This window comes from Tilletiaria anomala, assembly GCF_000711695.1.
Source record: "Tilletiaria anomala UBC 951 chromosome Unknown K437scaffold_14, whole genome shotgun sequence".
Classification (NCBI taxonomy): Eukaryota; Fungi; Basidiomycota; class Exobasidiomycetes; order Georgefischeriales; family Tilletiariaceae; genus Tilletiaria; species Tilletiaria anomala.
The window spans coordinates 95,999-111,309 of record NW_013547008.1 but is presented as its reverse complement, the minus strand read 5'-3'; the positions used below and the strand labels follow the sequence as shown (position 1 = coordinate 111,309).

At 56.8% G+C, this 15,311-nt stretch overlaps 7 protein-coding genes across 7 annotated transcripts; 4 read left to right on the top strand and 3 right to left on the bottom strand.

Moving 5' to 3' along the window:
- Positions 1-1,411: 1,411 nt before the first annotated feature.
- Positions 1,412-5,039, bottom strand: K437DRAFT_254632 (uncharacterized protein). The gene is made up of 5 exons (XM_013389475.1): positions 4,896-5,039; positions 3,949-4,823; positions 3,819-3,877; positions 2,681-3,721; positions 1,412-2,578 (listed from the first exon to the last, which is right to left on the bottom strand). Exons 1-5 carry the CDS (start codon positions 4,940-4,942, stop codon positions 1,847-1,849), a joined length of 2,754 nt encoding a protein of 917 aa, XP_013244929.1. The 5' UTR covers positions 4,943-5,039; the 3' UTR covers positions 1,412-1,846.
- Positions 5,040-5,357: 318 nt separating this feature from the next.
- On the top strand, positions 5,358-6,273 carry K437DRAFT_39398 (putative tyrosine phosphatase family protein). Its single transcript, XM_013389431.1, has 3 exons — positions 5,358-5,601; positions 5,675-5,954; positions 6,014-6,273. The coding sequence occupies exons 1-3, from the start codon at positions 5,456-5,458 to the stop codon at positions 6,050-6,052; spliced, it is 465 nt and encodes a 154-aa protein (XP_013244885.1). The 5' UTR covers positions 5,358-5,455; the 3' UTR covers positions 6,053-6,273.
- A 721-nt stretch (positions 6,274-6,994) lies between these two features.
- K437DRAFT_254630 (uncharacterized protein) lies at positions 6,995-8,609 on the top strand. The gene is made up of 2 exons (XM_013389474.1): positions 6,995-7,820; positions 7,896-8,609. Exons 1-2 carry the CDS (start codon positions 7,195-7,197, stop codon positions 8,560-8,562), a joined length of 1,293 nt encoding a protein of 430 aa, XP_013244928.1. The 5' UTR covers positions 6,995-7,194; the 3' UTR covers positions 8,563-8,609.
- Positions 8,570-9,625, bottom strand: K437DRAFT_254629 (uncharacterized protein). Its single transcript, XM_013389473.1, has one exon. The coding sequence runs from the start codon at positions 9,464-9,466 to the stop codon at positions 8,654-8,656; it is 813 nt and encodes a 270-aa protein (XP_013244927.1). The 5' UTR covers positions 9,467-9,625; the 3' UTR covers positions 8,570-8,653.
- A 184-nt stretch (positions 9,626-9,809) lies between these two features.
- Positions 9,810-10,994, top strand: K437DRAFT_254628 (uncharacterized protein). The gene is made up of 2 exons (XM_013389472.1): positions 9,810-10,009; positions 10,071-10,994. Exons 1-2 carry the CDS (start codon positions 9,957-9,959, stop codon positions 10,882-10,884), a joined length of 867 nt encoding a protein of 288 aa, XP_013244926.1. The 5' UTR covers positions 9,810-9,956; the 3' UTR covers positions 10,885-10,994.
- A 260-nt stretch (positions 10,995-11,254) lies between these two features.
- On the top strand, positions 11,255-13,376 carry K437DRAFT_254627 (ERG4/ERG24 ergosterol biosynthesis protein). The gene is made up of 5 exons (XM_013389471.1): positions 11,255-11,820; positions 11,890-12,486; positions 12,549-12,596; positions 12,658-13,130; positions 13,209-13,376. The coding sequence occupies exons 1-5, from the start codon at positions 11,362-11,364 to the stop codon at positions 13,228-13,230; spliced, it is 1,599 nt and encodes a 532-aa protein (XP_013244925.1). The 5' UTR covers positions 11,255-11,361; the 3' UTR covers positions 13,231-13,376.
- Positions 13,207-14,932, bottom strand: K437DRAFT_293296 (mitochondrial carrier). The gene is made up of 3 exons (XM_013389470.1): positions 14,167-14,932; positions 13,476-14,107; positions 13,207-13,398 (listed from the first exon to the last, which is right to left on the bottom strand). The coding sequence occupies exons 1-3, from the start codon at positions 14,794-14,796 to the stop codon at positions 13,353-13,355; spliced, it is 1,308 nt and encodes a 435-aa protein (XP_013244924.1). The 5' UTR covers positions 14,797-14,932; the 3' UTR covers positions 13,207-13,352.
- Between the last annotated feature and the right edge of the window lie 379 nt (positions 14,933-15,311).

The following is a 15,311-nucleotide window of genomic DNA, read 5'->3' as shown; positions in this document are numbered from 1 at the left end:
GCCGCCACTTGCGCCCGTGCCGGTCAGTGCGGCCTTCTTCGGGGCGGCGGGAGTGGAGGCGGAGGAGGACGCAGGCGACTTTTCGTTCAGCACGGACACCGTTGCCCCGCTTCCCACTCCTGCTGCCTCAGCGTCGTGCTTGCTCCTTTTCTCCATGCTTTCTATTAGAGCAGCAGAAGGAGCAGCGGCAGTAGCATTGGAGGACGTAGCTGTGCGCGCCTTGCTCGTCGTCCGGGGCGAAGTGGGCGGCGTGCGCGGAACATCTGCGGCTGCGGCTGGTGCTGTTGGCGCGCCGTCTTTGTAAGCCAAGGCTACAGCTGCTGCTGCGCCTGATCTTCCTGTGTTGGCAGTTGTGGCGCTGGTGGAGTATGTGCCAACAGGCGTGGCTGTCGCGCTCGTCGTCGTTGTCGTTGGCGCTGTTGGCGCCTGTGCTTGCTCTACAGTAGGTACAGCTGCAGCGCCGCCCCCGGACGTCTGCGCGAGCAGATCGGCTTCTGCTTGTTGCGCGGCTGCTGCGATTGGATCGACTGTGCTGTCTGCTACTGGCGCTGGCGCCGCCACCGCTGCTGTGGTTACCGACGCGGGTGCTGGAGCAGGTGAAGATGAAGCTCCCGCATCGACTCCTGGCCCTGATGGTCTTGATGCTGCTGCCGCGGGCTTGCCCTGTGCCCTATCTCCTACTGCCGCAGACGGAGCTGTGCCCGCTACGAGCGGCGTCCCGGAGGCAGAGTCCTTCTTCTTCTTCTTCTTTCTGCGCTGCTTCGTTTCCCCTTCCTCGGCGCCAGCAGCAGCAGCATCCCTTGTCGATGCGGCAGCGCCGCTCTTCGCTGCCTTGAATACCCGGGCTGGGCGTGTGGCGCCGGGCTGGACCTGTGTGATGATGCTAGCGAGTGCTGCTTCTGCTTCTGCTGCGGCTGCACTTGCTAGCGTCGTCGACGGTGACGCCGAGGATGGCAGGGCGGCGTCCGGATCGGTACTCGGCGGGGCCTTTGGATCCGCCCGGGCGTTGGTATCGGGGGACTGAGTAGCCATGACGTCGGCCGTGCTGAGCTATGGGGAACGAAAGGGTCGTTGCGCCTGCCGCGTGGCCGAGGGTCGGAACGGTAGCAGCGGCAGCGGCGGCGGCAGCAGCAGCCGCCTCCTCCTCCTCGCCTCCAGAGTGTGTGAGGGGAGGAAGATGTACTCGGTCGGTCAGCCGGTCGGTAGCGTGAGTAGAGAGAAGCTGTTCTGACGGGTGCGTAGGCGTGCGAGTCTGTGACCAGATGGTGGGGATGGGAAAGAAAGCAGCAGGGAAGAGGAGAGGGTGGAGAGGAGGAGGATGAGCGGAGTATTCATTCAGTTCGTGTTCTCTCAACCGTCAGCCGCGCGGGTGTATGTATATATGAATGCATATATATAGTGTAAGATCAGTGTGCCATTGTACATTGTATTCGATGCATATGCACCCACCCACTCATTCTCTTCCCGCTGCTGAAAGTCGAATCTACACGCGTCCAGTGTTAAAGCGGGGAGAGGGGCAGGCACGAGAGCAGAGTACACCAACGCACGCGCTCCACATACACCCTCTGGTCGGGCGCATCGACACTGGACTCGCGCAGGCCGCATGCAGAACCCTACTTTGTGCCAGACTGCGTCACACACCCCTTTCCTTTTGGGTATGGGAAGGAAGGGCTTCAGCAGGACCAGGGCAATGACGAGCTAGTTGCATCCCAGTCCATCCATCGCGCTTGCACAGCTACACAGTCCTCTGCACAAGATACAATACGTTTCGCATGCACGCATCCCGCGGAAAGCATCCCCCCTCCCCCTTCCCTCGTTGTCATAGTCGTCTGCAATCTGCTCGCGCTCAGCTCGGCGCGTCTTTCCGCTTCCCAAGCGCTAGCCGGAACTTGGACGTAGCAGCCAAAGGCAGCGGCGAAGGCAAGGGCATCGAGCCGGCGGACGCCGCCGAGGGTCCTTGCTGCTGTGCCAGCTGCTCCTGCTGCTGGTGATCTGCCCCTCCCCGTCCGCCTGCTTCTTCCCAAGAGGAGGACGCGGACGTGGCTGCGGCTGTGCGAATCGGCGCGAACGCTGCGCGCATCGTGCGCGGCGCGAACCCAGGCCCACCCGCACCCTGAGCACCGCTGTTGCTGTGGCCCGCACTTGCAGGACTTTCCATGCCGCTGGGCGAGCCGGTGCGCACCATCGCCTTGGACGACTCTGCTCCTAGTAGCGGAACCAGCTGCGCTTTCCCTTTCCCCTGTTCCATATCCTTGTCCTTTTCCTTGTTCCTGCCTTTGCCCTTGCCCCCAGCACTCGCGCCGCTTTGTGTGTTGGGCCCGAGCAGCGCGACGTCCTGCGGCGCATTGCCGCGGTTGCCGACGCTGAGCACCATGTGCGCCTGCCCGCTCTTCTCGGCGCGGTCCGCAAACGCGTGCGTCATCCCGCTTGGCGTGTCCCCCGCCGCCATGCGCTCTCGCTGCCGTTCCAGCTCAATCCTCCGCTGCTTCTTCTCCTGTGCCCGGTACCCTGGGTCTCGCCCGTGGAACCGGTGTGATAGGTCCTTCCATGCCTCTTTTGCACCGAGCTCGCGGCCGTGCTACAGAAGAGAAAAGAAGAAAAAGAAGACACGTCAGTCAGCATACATGCACCTAGCCAGCCTCCCATTAGAAGGCCTCAAGAGAGAGAAGCGCAGACGCACCGAATCGTGGTATTTGATGTCGACATCCGGCTTGTAGTCCTTGAACCGCTCGGCGGCCATGAGCGCCTCGTCGACCTCACGCGCGCGGTTCTCGTACTCGCGCGTCGCTTGGTCCTTGGCGCTGCCGACGGCCTTGCTCGCCGCACGCTGTTCTTCGCGCGCCCGCTCGTCTGTGCGCCGCTGCGTGAGCCACCGATCGTAGCGCTTCTGCTCCTTCTCCCGCGCTTTCACCTCCTCCGGCACGGGCTCTAACGTGCCCGTGTTGCGCAGCAGCGCAAGCGTCGCCGCCATCCCGCCCGAAACCAGTGGCTCCGCCGCCGTCGTCGGCTCCACGTTCGCTCCCGCACCGGGTGCCTGCGCCTGTGCGGCGATCTCTTCCTCAATCTCGCCCATCTCTGCGTCCTCATCCTCAGCAACCTCAATCTTGACTCTCGCTCGGCCATTCACAGGCGCCGCGACAGCCTCCATCCGCTCGTCCTTGATCGCCACAGCCTCCTCCTCCAGCAACCCCTCCGCATTGGCCGCTATGGTGCTGCGCGCACGGCGTCTCCGCTCCTCGCTCGCATCTCGGGCGGACGCTGCACCACGCAGGCTAATGTTGCGGACAAATTCGCTGGTGCTGTCAAAGGTGAGGCCACCATTGCTCTCGCCAGTCCCATTCGTGTCGGCTTGCCCTTTTGATAACGAGCCGTTCGCAGCCTGCGCCCGCGCCTTGGCCTCTTCCTCCGCTTTTTTCTGCGCGGCGAGGTTCTTTGCGATTTCTTCGGGTGTCATCTTGTTGAACACCTTCTTCGCCTTTTGTCGGCGTGATCGAGCGAGTGCGGCCGCTAGCTCGTCATCGTCGACAAAGTTTTCTATCTGCACGCTGCCTGGACGACGGTCCCTCGGTGGCGCAACAGCAGGCATTGCCGCGTCTTCTCCTTTCTCCTCTTCCTCCTCCTTCTTGACCGCCACACTAGACGTAAACGTGGAAGGCCCGGCCGCTTCGTCTTCGTTCTCGATATCGAGCTGTACCTTGGTTGCCCTCTTTTTCTTCTTCGTCTGTGCGTGCAAGGAAAATGTATTTCAGCACTGCCTATGCCTCGACAAGTGGTGCTCAGCGTTCAGGGTGAATGCTATACGGCAAGTGCATGCTCACCTTGGGCTTTTTGAAGCCAACATCTCCTTCCTGCAGGTAATCTGACACTTCTTGGTTCTCTGAAGGGTGCAGCGATAGCGAAAACATTAGCACAACGAGTGCAGCGCACAGGCAGAAAAGACACACTTACTCGTGTAGGATAAATCGAGCATGGAACGGTTCAGCATACGCGCACTCTCCTCCTGCTTTCTTCTCTTGATCTCATCCTTGCTTTCCACTTGCGCCCCGAGCACGAAACCAGTCTTTCCATCCTCCCGCTTAGCGAACCCTTCCTTGTCGAGGTCCCCGTCGTACTTTGACAGGATACCCCTCCTTTGGCCAGGCATCCGGCCAGAAGGTGCCGAAGTCCCATCGTCAAATTCCTCGTCATCCAAGCCGGTGTATTCTTTCGCGCCGCGCTTTCGCTCTTCATTCAGTTGGTCTTTCTCCTGCTGCGCCAGAGATGCCTCCATGAGCTCATCGTCTTCGTCGTCAAGGATTCTGCTGTCCTTCAGAGTCAGGACACGCTCCTCGCCTTCTTCCATATCGAGATCATCCATATCATGGGCAACCTTGAGGCCCTTCAAATCCCGCTCCGAGTAGGCGTCCTGTGACTCTCTGAGCTGCTTGAGGGCCAGAGCCTCTGCTTCCTCCTGCTCCCTGGCTATTCGCTCCGCATTCTCTTTCGCCCTCTTCCTTTGCTGCTGCAGCCACTTCAGCGTCGACTTGCCCTTCCCTGCCTCTCTCGATGGTGCTGAGTCTGCAGTATCTTCCTCGCCAAGCGTAGGGCCATGAAGTTTGCGGGCCAAGTTACGCTTGTTCTGTATCTTGGCAATGCGTTCACGAGCTTCCTTCTCCTCCCGCTCACGCCGATCCTCCTCCCGCTTGCGCTTGTAGTTATCTTCGGCCAGCGCATCTTTGTCGACTGGCGGCGTTTCGCCGGGTGCCTGGTCATTCTTTTTTGCACTACTCGTGGATGGCCCATCGTCTGTAAGTGGCTTAAGCCCAATGGAAATACGAAGCTTGCTGTGTAAAGACAAGTATGGTCAGCTGGTGCGCAGCAAGACGGCGGCTCAAACATCCAAAAATATAACTGACTTAGTCTCTTCCAGCGACAGCGAATCCTTTTGAAAGTCGGACGACATCTTGAGCGGGACTCCTTGCGTAGCTGTACACAGCAAGTACAACGTTTGGCACTCGCTCGAAAGTGCTATTCATGCAAGACGTGGATCTTGTCATTGCATCGCAACGTAATATGGAGATACCGCACAAAGTTGTACTGAATGGACTTGCGATTTTACCGCGGAACATCTCTTAGCCAAAAATTGAATGAGCGGTGCTCTCTCAGACTCTCGCCAGTTGACTGTCGACCTCCGAGCGTCGATTGACCCACTTGTGTCCAATCCAGGTCGTTCGTCCGTCGGCTTGGCTGACCCTGCTTCGATGCTTCAACACAGCGTGAACGTTATCTCTCGCGGCTGTCAGCATCTGGCGGACGCAGCCTGCACGTACGGTGTCAGCGCCTGCGCGTGCAGACGCCTAAACAAGACCAGATCGAAAGGGTTCTGATTTCTCGCGATCAAGGCGGGTTGCAACTGCAAGGCATAATCGTTTCGCAAGCTCAACCTCAGCAGAGACATGCTAAGGCTCGATTCATTATGCTAGTTCCACCGCCCAATTTTGGTATGGTCGAGGAGAACCTCTACCGAAGTGGGCAGCCGGACCAGATTAACTTTCCATTTCTGGAGAAGCTGTCTCTGAAGAGCGTCATCTTTCTGGCTCCTGAAGAGCCTGATCCCGCATTGTGAGCCTTGCAGGACCTGATGGTCCTTCTGCAGCAAGTGTACTAACAAGCGATTGTATTCAATTGATTTCAGCGCCGACTTTTGCTTGCAACAGGGCATCACACTGCATCATCTCGGCGTCCTGTACGCAACCAACGCGTGGGACCCGATCACCGAAGAGGTTGTGCTGCAAGCTTTGAACTTGCTAGTTCAACCTTCAACCTATCCCGTGGTGGTCATGTGCAATTTGGGTCGACATCGAACGGGGACGGTCATCGGTTGCCTGCGCAAGTTGCAGAGATGGAACCTTAGCGCCATTTTGGAAGAGTACAGGCGTTACGCCGGCCCGAAGGTCAGGGTCATGAACGAGCAGGTGAGCCACATTGTCATGCTAAAAGAAGGGTGCCAAATCTGACGACATTTGTGCTCCAGTTCATCGAGCTCTTTGATGAGGAACTGGTCTTTGGTTAGTCGAAGGCCACTCACGTCTCAGAACTGGCCCCACACTGGCCCGCATTGAGTATATGCCTCATTGAGGTGCCGCGCTACTCACGCGAGAGTCGACAGGCGCAACTAGCGCACATGCACGACTCGCGTGCTGCGCTAGCAAGGCACTATGCGATTGTTCTTTTAAAGCTAAATTTCCAAAGCAACGCCCATCAGTCTTGAATGCCGCCTTACTGCGGGCTGGACTGCGTCGCTCAGCTGCACGTGACGGCTATGGACACGGGTTCAAGCAACCAACGTACGTGAACGGCAGTTCGCCTCGTTCGAACCAAATTCAGGCCTGCGAGTTCAGCCGCCCATCTGGCAAGGCCGAGGTGCAGAGGAGAACAAACTGGATGGACGAGATTGCGACAAGCATTGCCGTTTCAAATATTCAGCGCCCGCCGCGGCTTCGGCATGTCAAGGCTATACTACACCCATGCTCCAAAGATTTGCTGGGGAATGGAAGCTTATGTTCAAGATCCGTAGCGCTTTGCTCCCGGCCCTCATAGTCACGCTCTGGTCGGCCATGAAAGCTCCTAGAGAAAGGGGGCCGCGTTTGGACCAAGACAACGGGGCAGCCCAAGTTAGTCTGAGTGAATCTAAATCGCATATGCAGCCTTGTAACACTTGCTTGCTAGAGATAGGGATCAAAATTTGCAATGCGAGACCAATCAAAACTAGTTCGCTGTATCTGATCAGACTCTGAAATTGCAGAAGCGAGGAAAAGCGCTTCGAGCAATGGATCTTCAAGTCTGACCAGTGGAATAAGACTGGAAGCTCGCGCCCACTTGAGAGCTAATCAGATGGAATATGGATGAACCTCTGACTGGCTACGTCACGCATCCAGACTCAGCCCAGCTCGCCGGGGCTGGAGGGTCTCCTTCTCACATCCAACATAACTTTCTCTCCCCTGCTTTGGATCCACACAGTTGTTGTGTGCTTCACGCTCCTAGCCCATGAGCCACCCTTTGTGAACACCTTGGCATACCTTCGAGCAGCCGCTCATTATATCCGCAGCTGGAGTATCCGTTTTGCTGCTCAAACGACAGTGCGACCGGCGTGATACTGGCGTAAAAAGGTGTCTCCAAGCTCGTGATCCAATTGCAGCAGTGCTGCTGAAGAAGATGCCTTTCCTGAGCGCGCCGCTCAGATGGCCTGAAGCACTCACGCATCACTGGGACAACCCCCTTTTCGACCTCATAGAGAGGTATCGGGATGAAATCCCAAGCGAACATCTGCGCTCCCTTCCAGCACCAGTGCTACTGATCCTCCCAGTGCTCTTCGCGATCCTTCTGGCGGCCGTTTTGAGTGCCGCCTTCCGCCCAACGTCATATAAGGTTCGCATCGCCGTTGAGGCACGGAAAGGTCGCAAGGAGAAACGCACGACCGGTGCGCGGACTGTCCTTTTACTCGGATCGACTGAGTCAGGAAAGACCAGCATCTTTAGCGCATTTGTGTATGGCTCCGTGCCCAAGACGCACACGTCACAGCATGAAAGCGAAGGTCACACCATCCTTGGTCCGCCCCCGCCACTCGACGGCGAGAAAGGGACTTTGGCCGCGCCTCCTTCGCAGAGCGTTCCAATTCATCTCATCGACCTGCCTGGTCACCCTCGTCTACGTGTTCGCGCAAACGAATTTTTACCTGCTGCGGATGCTATCGTCTACTGCGTCGATGCGACGCTCGCAGCAAGAGCAGCAACAGCTTCCGCGTCGCAAGCGGCAGTAGAGGGCCTCTCGGATGCGATTGAGTGAGCGGATCAGGCATGGCAGTCAGCATCTAGCAAAACTGTTTGCTGACCTGTATCCGCTTGAAATTTTCGCAGCTTTTTTCACGCAACGTTATGTGCGCTCGCCGCCCATCGGCTGAAGAGCACGGCGAGCAAAAGTGCCCCGCCCTCCTTGCAAATTCTCTTCACACGATCCGACCTCTCGCCGTTGCTGGCTGGTGCAACCTCGACAGATGCCGCACAGCTCGCAAAGCGCAAAGCGCAGCTCCTGCAACGTGCGAAAGCCGGATTCGAAGCGGAGCTCGCCCGGCGCCGTGCAGCACTACAGATCGGCAGACGCGGTGCAGGCGGTGCACCGCGCGTGACCAAGATCGGCGGCATTGGCGAGGTGCAAGGCGATGGTAGCGTCGGTTCCAGCGGGGCGGGCGGCCTGCTTGCGAGGCTGATGGCGCTGCTCGGCCTCCGCTCCGGGGTATCTTCGAGGGGAGAAAAGAGCGGGCTCGGAGATGACGAAGAGCACGAGGAAGAGGAGTTTGATTATGTCGATTGGGCGATGCTGCAGCGGCAGAGCCAAGGGAGCACGTCCCTAAGCGCAGTGGGCAGCTTCAGCCTGGACAAGCTCGACGAGGAGGTGGTTGAAGGCGGCAAAGCGCAGTGGGGCCTCAATAGTCTGGGCAAGGAACGTGATTGGCTTGGAGGCAGCGGCATGATCAAGGAAGGCAAGGATGACCGCGACCTGCGCGCGTTCCTTACCAGCTTGTAAAATCAAAGAAAGGCGCCCAAGCCATGCAGCATTTATTGAAGAGTCATCTAGGTTACAAGCATATGATTGAGCATGAAGAGTCTGTGCATTCTCAGAACTCAAATGCGCGATCGAGGTCGCTCTTGATGAGTTCCCGCATGCCTGGCGGCATCAATGGCCGCTTGTCCTTTACGCCTGCATCCTCAGCCATGTATCGGAAAGGCATTTCTACCGACGCGCCGCCTCCAAATTTGATTTCAGGATGGTCGACCCAGACGAGGCCGCCATTCCCGCGTCCTCCTTCTTCCGATGCACCTTGCTCTGACCGTGGCAAGTTGAGATGCATTCCGTCCTCAACGACACGCTTCGTCACTCCAAGCGCTGTGTCCGTCGTCATCTGAATCTTGCCGAGGTGGCGGCCGGGAAAGCCCATGGTGCGCAGGGAAGCCGTTCTGTCGCGCGGCGGGTCGTCACCGAGGATGCCGCCGAAGAGGAAGTAGTCGAATGGCCCGTCGCGCGTGTCGCACTCAGCCTGTTTTGCTGGCGCTGGGTACTTGCCAGCATCGCTTACATCGATCGCACGAGGCGCCTTTGGGTCCAGTAGGCAGACCTTCTCTAGTGAGACACCCCACTCTTGCATAAGATTGCTGATCGATTGCGTGTGCAGCTTGAACTCTGCTCGTCCAGATGATGGACCGGGCTCGCTCTCTTGGATCTTTGTGAGTTCCTTCTGGAGGTCCTCAATGGAGGCTTTAGAAAGACTAGTAAAGTGGACTGTCGACGAGTCTGACGGAGATGACGCGGAGGAGGATCCGACGAGCGTGAGCATATGCCGGTACTCGAGAAGCGCCCACTGAGGGAAGGTGGAAGGCGCATCCGGGTCGTCCTCTTCCATGTGCTCGATAATGTACTGTGGGCGCGGCATCTTGACGCGTGGGCTCTCCGCAAACGCAGATGTAAAAGTGAGAAGATGCTGGTTGATGCAAAGAAAATGATATTGAGTGCCTTACTCTCTGAAGTCGAAGGTTGTATTGAAGGAGAGAATTGTTCGATTTGATCCCCCGGCAAGCATCAAAGGTGCTTTCAATATCCAGCTGGGAGGTCTGCCTGGAAAGCCGTGAAATCAGCAAATGTAATAAATAAATCCCAGATTTCTGGTGGTGACAATTTTTCTCCAAGGCGGAACCGAAAGACTGTTCGGGGCATTCACATTTTTTATCTCTTTTTTTAGGAAGGGGACCCCATCTACACTGATCAACCATTGCAAACTGCAATTACGCGTACGACGATTATTGATATTCGACTCACTCTATTCTCGCTCGAATGTTGCGATCGTATTAAATGTACAGGTAGCTTCGAAGCATTTGGGGGCTGCAACGTCTGCTTCGTGCTTCATTCCTTCCTGGACCATCAAGATGCCTCACAAGCGACGAAAGTTTTCAGACCGTCAGGCAACGCGGGAGTTTGCGTGAGTGTACCTCCATACTTAGCGTGACGCTGTACTGACTGAATTATCCGACAACTGGTAGCGGTAATGACTTTGCTCCCTCAAGTGGATTTGACATCAGCAAGGAGGCTCTACCGAAGGGGAAAATGAACATTCTCAATGCAGGCAAGATCCAGGCTGCTTACCGTGAGCGGCGAAAGCAATCAGAGCAAGGTGCTAGTCAGAAGAAAGGCGAAGCCTCATCTGATCCACAGCCATCAAATCGATTGAGCGCTTCAGGAAAATCCAAGGGAAAAGCAGCTGCCGTCGCTGACGAAAAAGAGGACCCGACCAGGATGCGTATCCGCGAAGGAGAAAGGTTGCGCGACTTTAATGCACGTGTGGAACAAGCCTTTGCATCAACCATCAGCGCAGCAGCACGCAGCGCCTCGAAGCATGCCCAAAATCAGAAGAAGCGCAAGCGGCGAAAAGAAGGTGGGGACGGAGGCAGTGACGAGGACAGCAATGCCGGCGATACCGATGGTGCGCGGCAGAAGCGGAAGGAGAATGCACAGCAGGCCGAGGCGCGAGAGAAGCGTGAACGCGACGAGCTCCGCGCTCAAAGAGAGTCAATACGCCATGACGGTGAAGACCGTGAGTTTGCGACATTATCGCAGCGCAAGAGCGTCCGGGACGTCGTTATGGCGCCGCCGACTCTCAAAGCCGGCAAATTCAGCAAGGCCTCTGCTGGCGCCTCCGCAGACCGACCCGGGAAGAGGATTGGCGCGGATATGAAACAGGAGCAGTCCAAGAGAGCTCAGGAGCGCATGCTTGCAGAGGAGCGGGAACGTGTTATTCAGACGTACCGCAAGAAGAAGGACGACGAGCAAAAGCAACGGCTCGGCATGAAGCCATAAGCCTTTACCGGGTTTTTTTTTGTTTTGCTTTGGATTTGTTTTTCGTTGAATACCATTGAGGCTCCCTCCCACCGTACAAAGCAGCAAAGCTTGACCTTTATCTTGTCATGAGTGTCTCCAGCCCACGCGATACGTCGCACACTCGGGCTTCGCGCCATGGAAAACTGACTTGCGAAGCGTCCATGTTGCTTTTTGCGAGACGAAAGCGCTCTATGGGAAAGACTTTATAGGGTTAGGCCTCACGTTTAGCGCATTCCTGTGGGCGGAGTACCCAACTTAGCGGATTACGGAACCCTCATTGAATAAACGAAGAGCGAAGAGACTTGAGCTGGTTCCACATGTGCGCTACACTACGCCTCGCCAGAGTTCAGTTCTTCTCACCTTGGGCATGGGAATGTCCATCTGGTGTCGCTGATGCGACTCTCCACGACGGCCGCCAGGTTGGGACATTCGATCTCGGCGAGGAGAGAAACAAAGATGACTTCGGAAGACCGTACTTATGCGCTGCGCTCGCGCACGAACGAGATTCGCAAACGCTCCGAGGAGGCCGCCGCTGCGAATGGCAACTCGAACGACTCGTCGACCTTCGACGCACACAAGGAGGTTGCGGACAACAAGCACTACAATCACCGTTATGGCCATGTCGACATGCGCGACGAGCAGATTGTGGGAGGCGGAAAAGAACGTGCTCTGACACACCATGTTCCTGGGATCAACATCACCGAGACCGGGCGCGCGAGGGACAAGAAGCTCGATGAGCACTTTGAATATGAGTTTGGCGGTCCCATTGGCGTCACCGCCATGATGACGCTGTTCCCGATGCTCATGTATTACCTGTGGATCTGCCTTTGGTTTTACAATGGCAAAATCGTTATTCCAAGTAGCCTCGACGACGTTGGCCCGTTTTTCCAGCGCATGGGCGCGCACATTTACAATGTAAGCTGCCGAAGCGAGTCCAAATGTGACTGTCAACACTGGCTCATCTGAAGTGCTTCGCTTTCGCAGGACGCGTTCCCTACTTCGCGTGCACTGATCGGATACGGCGGACTGATGGTCTTCCAATTCGCCCTGGCGGTCGTCATGCCGGGCTTTTGGCAGGAGGGCCTTCCGGTGCCGTCCCTCAACTACAAGACGCTCATGTACAAGTGCAACGCTCTCTCTTCTTTTTACGCAACGCTCGTCGTCTGTGCCGGCCTGCACCTAAGCGGAGTTTTCCGGCTGACGGAGATCATCGAGCACTTTGGCGAGTACATGACCGTCGCGATGATCATGGGCTTCGCCGTCAGCTTTGCCACCTACTTCCACGCCGTCCTGACTCGCACTCAACACCGTATGAGCGGCAACTTTGCATACGATCTGTTCATGGGCGCTTCCTTGAACCCGCGCATTGGCAACGTCGACCTCAAAATGTGGGCAGAGGTTCGCATTCCGTGGGTCCTACTTTTCCTCATCAGCGTCAGCGGCGCCTGCAAGCAATACGAGATGTACGGTTACGTCACCCCGAACATGGCCTTCATGGTCTTGGCCACCGGCCTCTACATTAATGCCTGTGCCAAGGGTGAAGAATGCATCCCACAGACCTGGGACATGTTCCACGAGAAGGTGCCTACCATCTATATCTTTTTGACCCTATCGTTTCCGCTGACCTTTCTCCTTGATTCCAGTGGGGCTTTATGGTCATCTTTTGGAACTTCGCTGGCGTTCCCTTTACTGTGAGTGGTCAAATGTGCGAGGAAAATTGCTTCACTGCTGATCCATCTTTCCCCTGACCAGTACTGTTATTCTATTGTGTATATGGCGGCCCACTCACCACACGTGTACAAGTTCAGCACGCCGACGTACATCTTCATGTACTCGCTGCTGATTTTTGTGCACTGGGTCTTCGACTCATCGATGGCGCAAAAGTCTCGTTTCCGCATGCAACTTCAAGGCACGCTCAAAGTTCGTTGGTCCTTCCCCCAGTGGCCCTGGTCAACGCTGAAGGACCCTCGCTACTTGCAAACGGAGCACGGCAATGCACTGCTCATTGACGGATGGTGGCAGTTTCTGCGCAAGCCCAACTACACGGCCGACTGGACACAGTCCTTCCTCTGGGGCGCCTGCGCCGGCCTCGGCTCGGTCATCCCATACTTTTACTGCCTCTTCTTCCTCGCCGTCCTAACGCATCGCTGCGGGCGCGACTTTGACCGCTGCGAGAGAAAGTACGGCAAGGATTGGGTCAAGTACTGCAAGATCGTCCCATACAGGTGCGTCCGCGAGCAGTGTCCTAGGCTGAGGTGCCCTCCGCATTGTTTAACCTTCCACACGCCTTGGCTGCTTTGCAGGTTTATTCCATTCGTCTACTAAGCTCGCTCTTGTATGCGCGCGTGGATTACCTGCCCGTCATATGTCTTCTCTATGATCATTGTGATGCAGTCAAAGATGCTATTGGCATGCACTACTTGCAAATGCACAAAGACATGCTCGGGTCACCCTTCCTCTAGCTTGTGTAGTTGCTGCATGATTATTTCGTAGCTGCAGCGAAATGGAAAAAAGTCGAGTCAGCTCTCGCGTGCGCGCAAATTACCACAGCCGACAAGGTCGACACTTACGTGAGGATCGTCAATGCCGAACTGGGCAATGTCCGCATGAGGTTGACGCCCATGCCCTTGTAGAAGCCTCTGATTCCTTCCTCCTGTGCAATCCGCGTGCAAACTTCAACGATGCCCGCGCTCTTGGCAGCGCGTCCGTAATGCGCACTCCTCCACGCGTTTATCCACCAGCTTGCCCGACTGCTCGAACCTGCGACCACACTGCCCCATGCTGGCCGCCGCCGTACAAATGTATGTAGTCCGCGAGAGGAGCTGCCGTAGGAGGATGAGGGGGTAGACGCGTTTGTTGCGGACCGCTGCTCCTCTTGGATGAGTCGTGGCTGCATCTGCAGCCTTGTTCGCAGCACTTCGTGCGGGTAGGTCGTGATGGAAGCGATCATCTTGCTCGCGGCGCTGCAGACGAGGATGCTGCTCGGATCCAAATCTGCGCCTACACCACCTCGATTTGCTTCTCGCGCCCATTTCTTGAAGGTCTCGTAGAGAGGAAATTGGACAGCTACGTGTGAGACGCCAAAGAGGGATGGTATGAGGCCTTTGTAGAACCCTCGCATGCCTTCTGTGCGATAGATTTGCACAAAAGCGTCAAATGTATGTCGATATGGACGTGTGCTTGGATCACGGACCGATTGAAGCTGTCAATTGGAACCAAGGTGAGCAAAGAGCGGAGGGCATAAGGCACCAAGCGACGCACCATGAACCGCGTCTTAACAACCCAAAGTGGGCTGGTGCATATTGTGCTCGCAACGCCGGCCGTCATTGCCGCCACGATATGGCTGACAAAATTGACCTCCGCGCCGGATCTAGAGTCGTGGACCAAGTTCCTCTTGGCGGAGTCGTAGACGGTAAAGTAGATCGCCCACGTTGGCAGGTAGCCGTAGACTGTCGGGCCGAGCCCTCGGTAAAAGCCGCGCACGCCGTCCTGCTCCCAGATCTGCCGCACCGTCGCGCGCAGCCCTCGGCCATACCTGCGCCTCTCCAGCCGTCGCTGCTCTTCCGTCGATATCGAGCGCTGCTCCTTGTTTGAAGTAGACCACTCGATGCCCATCCCTGCATGGGACGCATGTGCGCCCGTCGCGCTTGCGCCTCCAGATGCGCCGACGACCGCTCCGGAGCTGGCCGGGTAGAGGAGCTGATTGAGGCCGCCACCGACGCCGCCGGATATCCCACCTGCGGATCCTTTGAACCCCTGTGACAGAGCAGTACCCGGCTGAAAATCCGGCCCACCCTGGGCTTGCAGCTTAGTCTTGACGACATCGAGCGGGCAGGTAACGATGGATGACACGAGGCCGGCGCAGGCGCCTGCGATGGCAGAGTTGTGCATGGCTCTCGCAGCCAGGGCTGTGGCCTTGCCTGTGGCCGTGTTTTGTTCTGTACGTTCCAGCCCAGGTCGCACAGCCCGTTTCCCTGCTCCAGGTTTGCGTGGCGGAGGAGCGAGAACGAGAACACTACTCAACGACGAATGAGTCTTATCGAAGATGGCAATCAGCATCAGCAGAGCATTTGGGTTGTGGCCTTTGACCCACGAGCGTGCCGCGCGTCACCGTCGCTGCAGCGCTACTGTGGGGAACGGCAGAAAGTTGTCAAATGCGCACGTAAAGCCCGTCAACTGCCAAGGAATCCTGGCAAAAAGAATACTGTGAAAATACCCAGTGTGCGGTGACTTTTCATCAATGACACAGATTGAATGATGAAAGCGAGCGAACCATCTGCCGGACTGACGACTTGAAAGTCCATGCTCGTCGGTTGCTGGGACCGAAAAGGGACCGTCGCAGCTCACAGCATCTACAGCGCTCCTCCACTGAGCTCTCGGGTGAACACCATGATATCTGCTGTTGT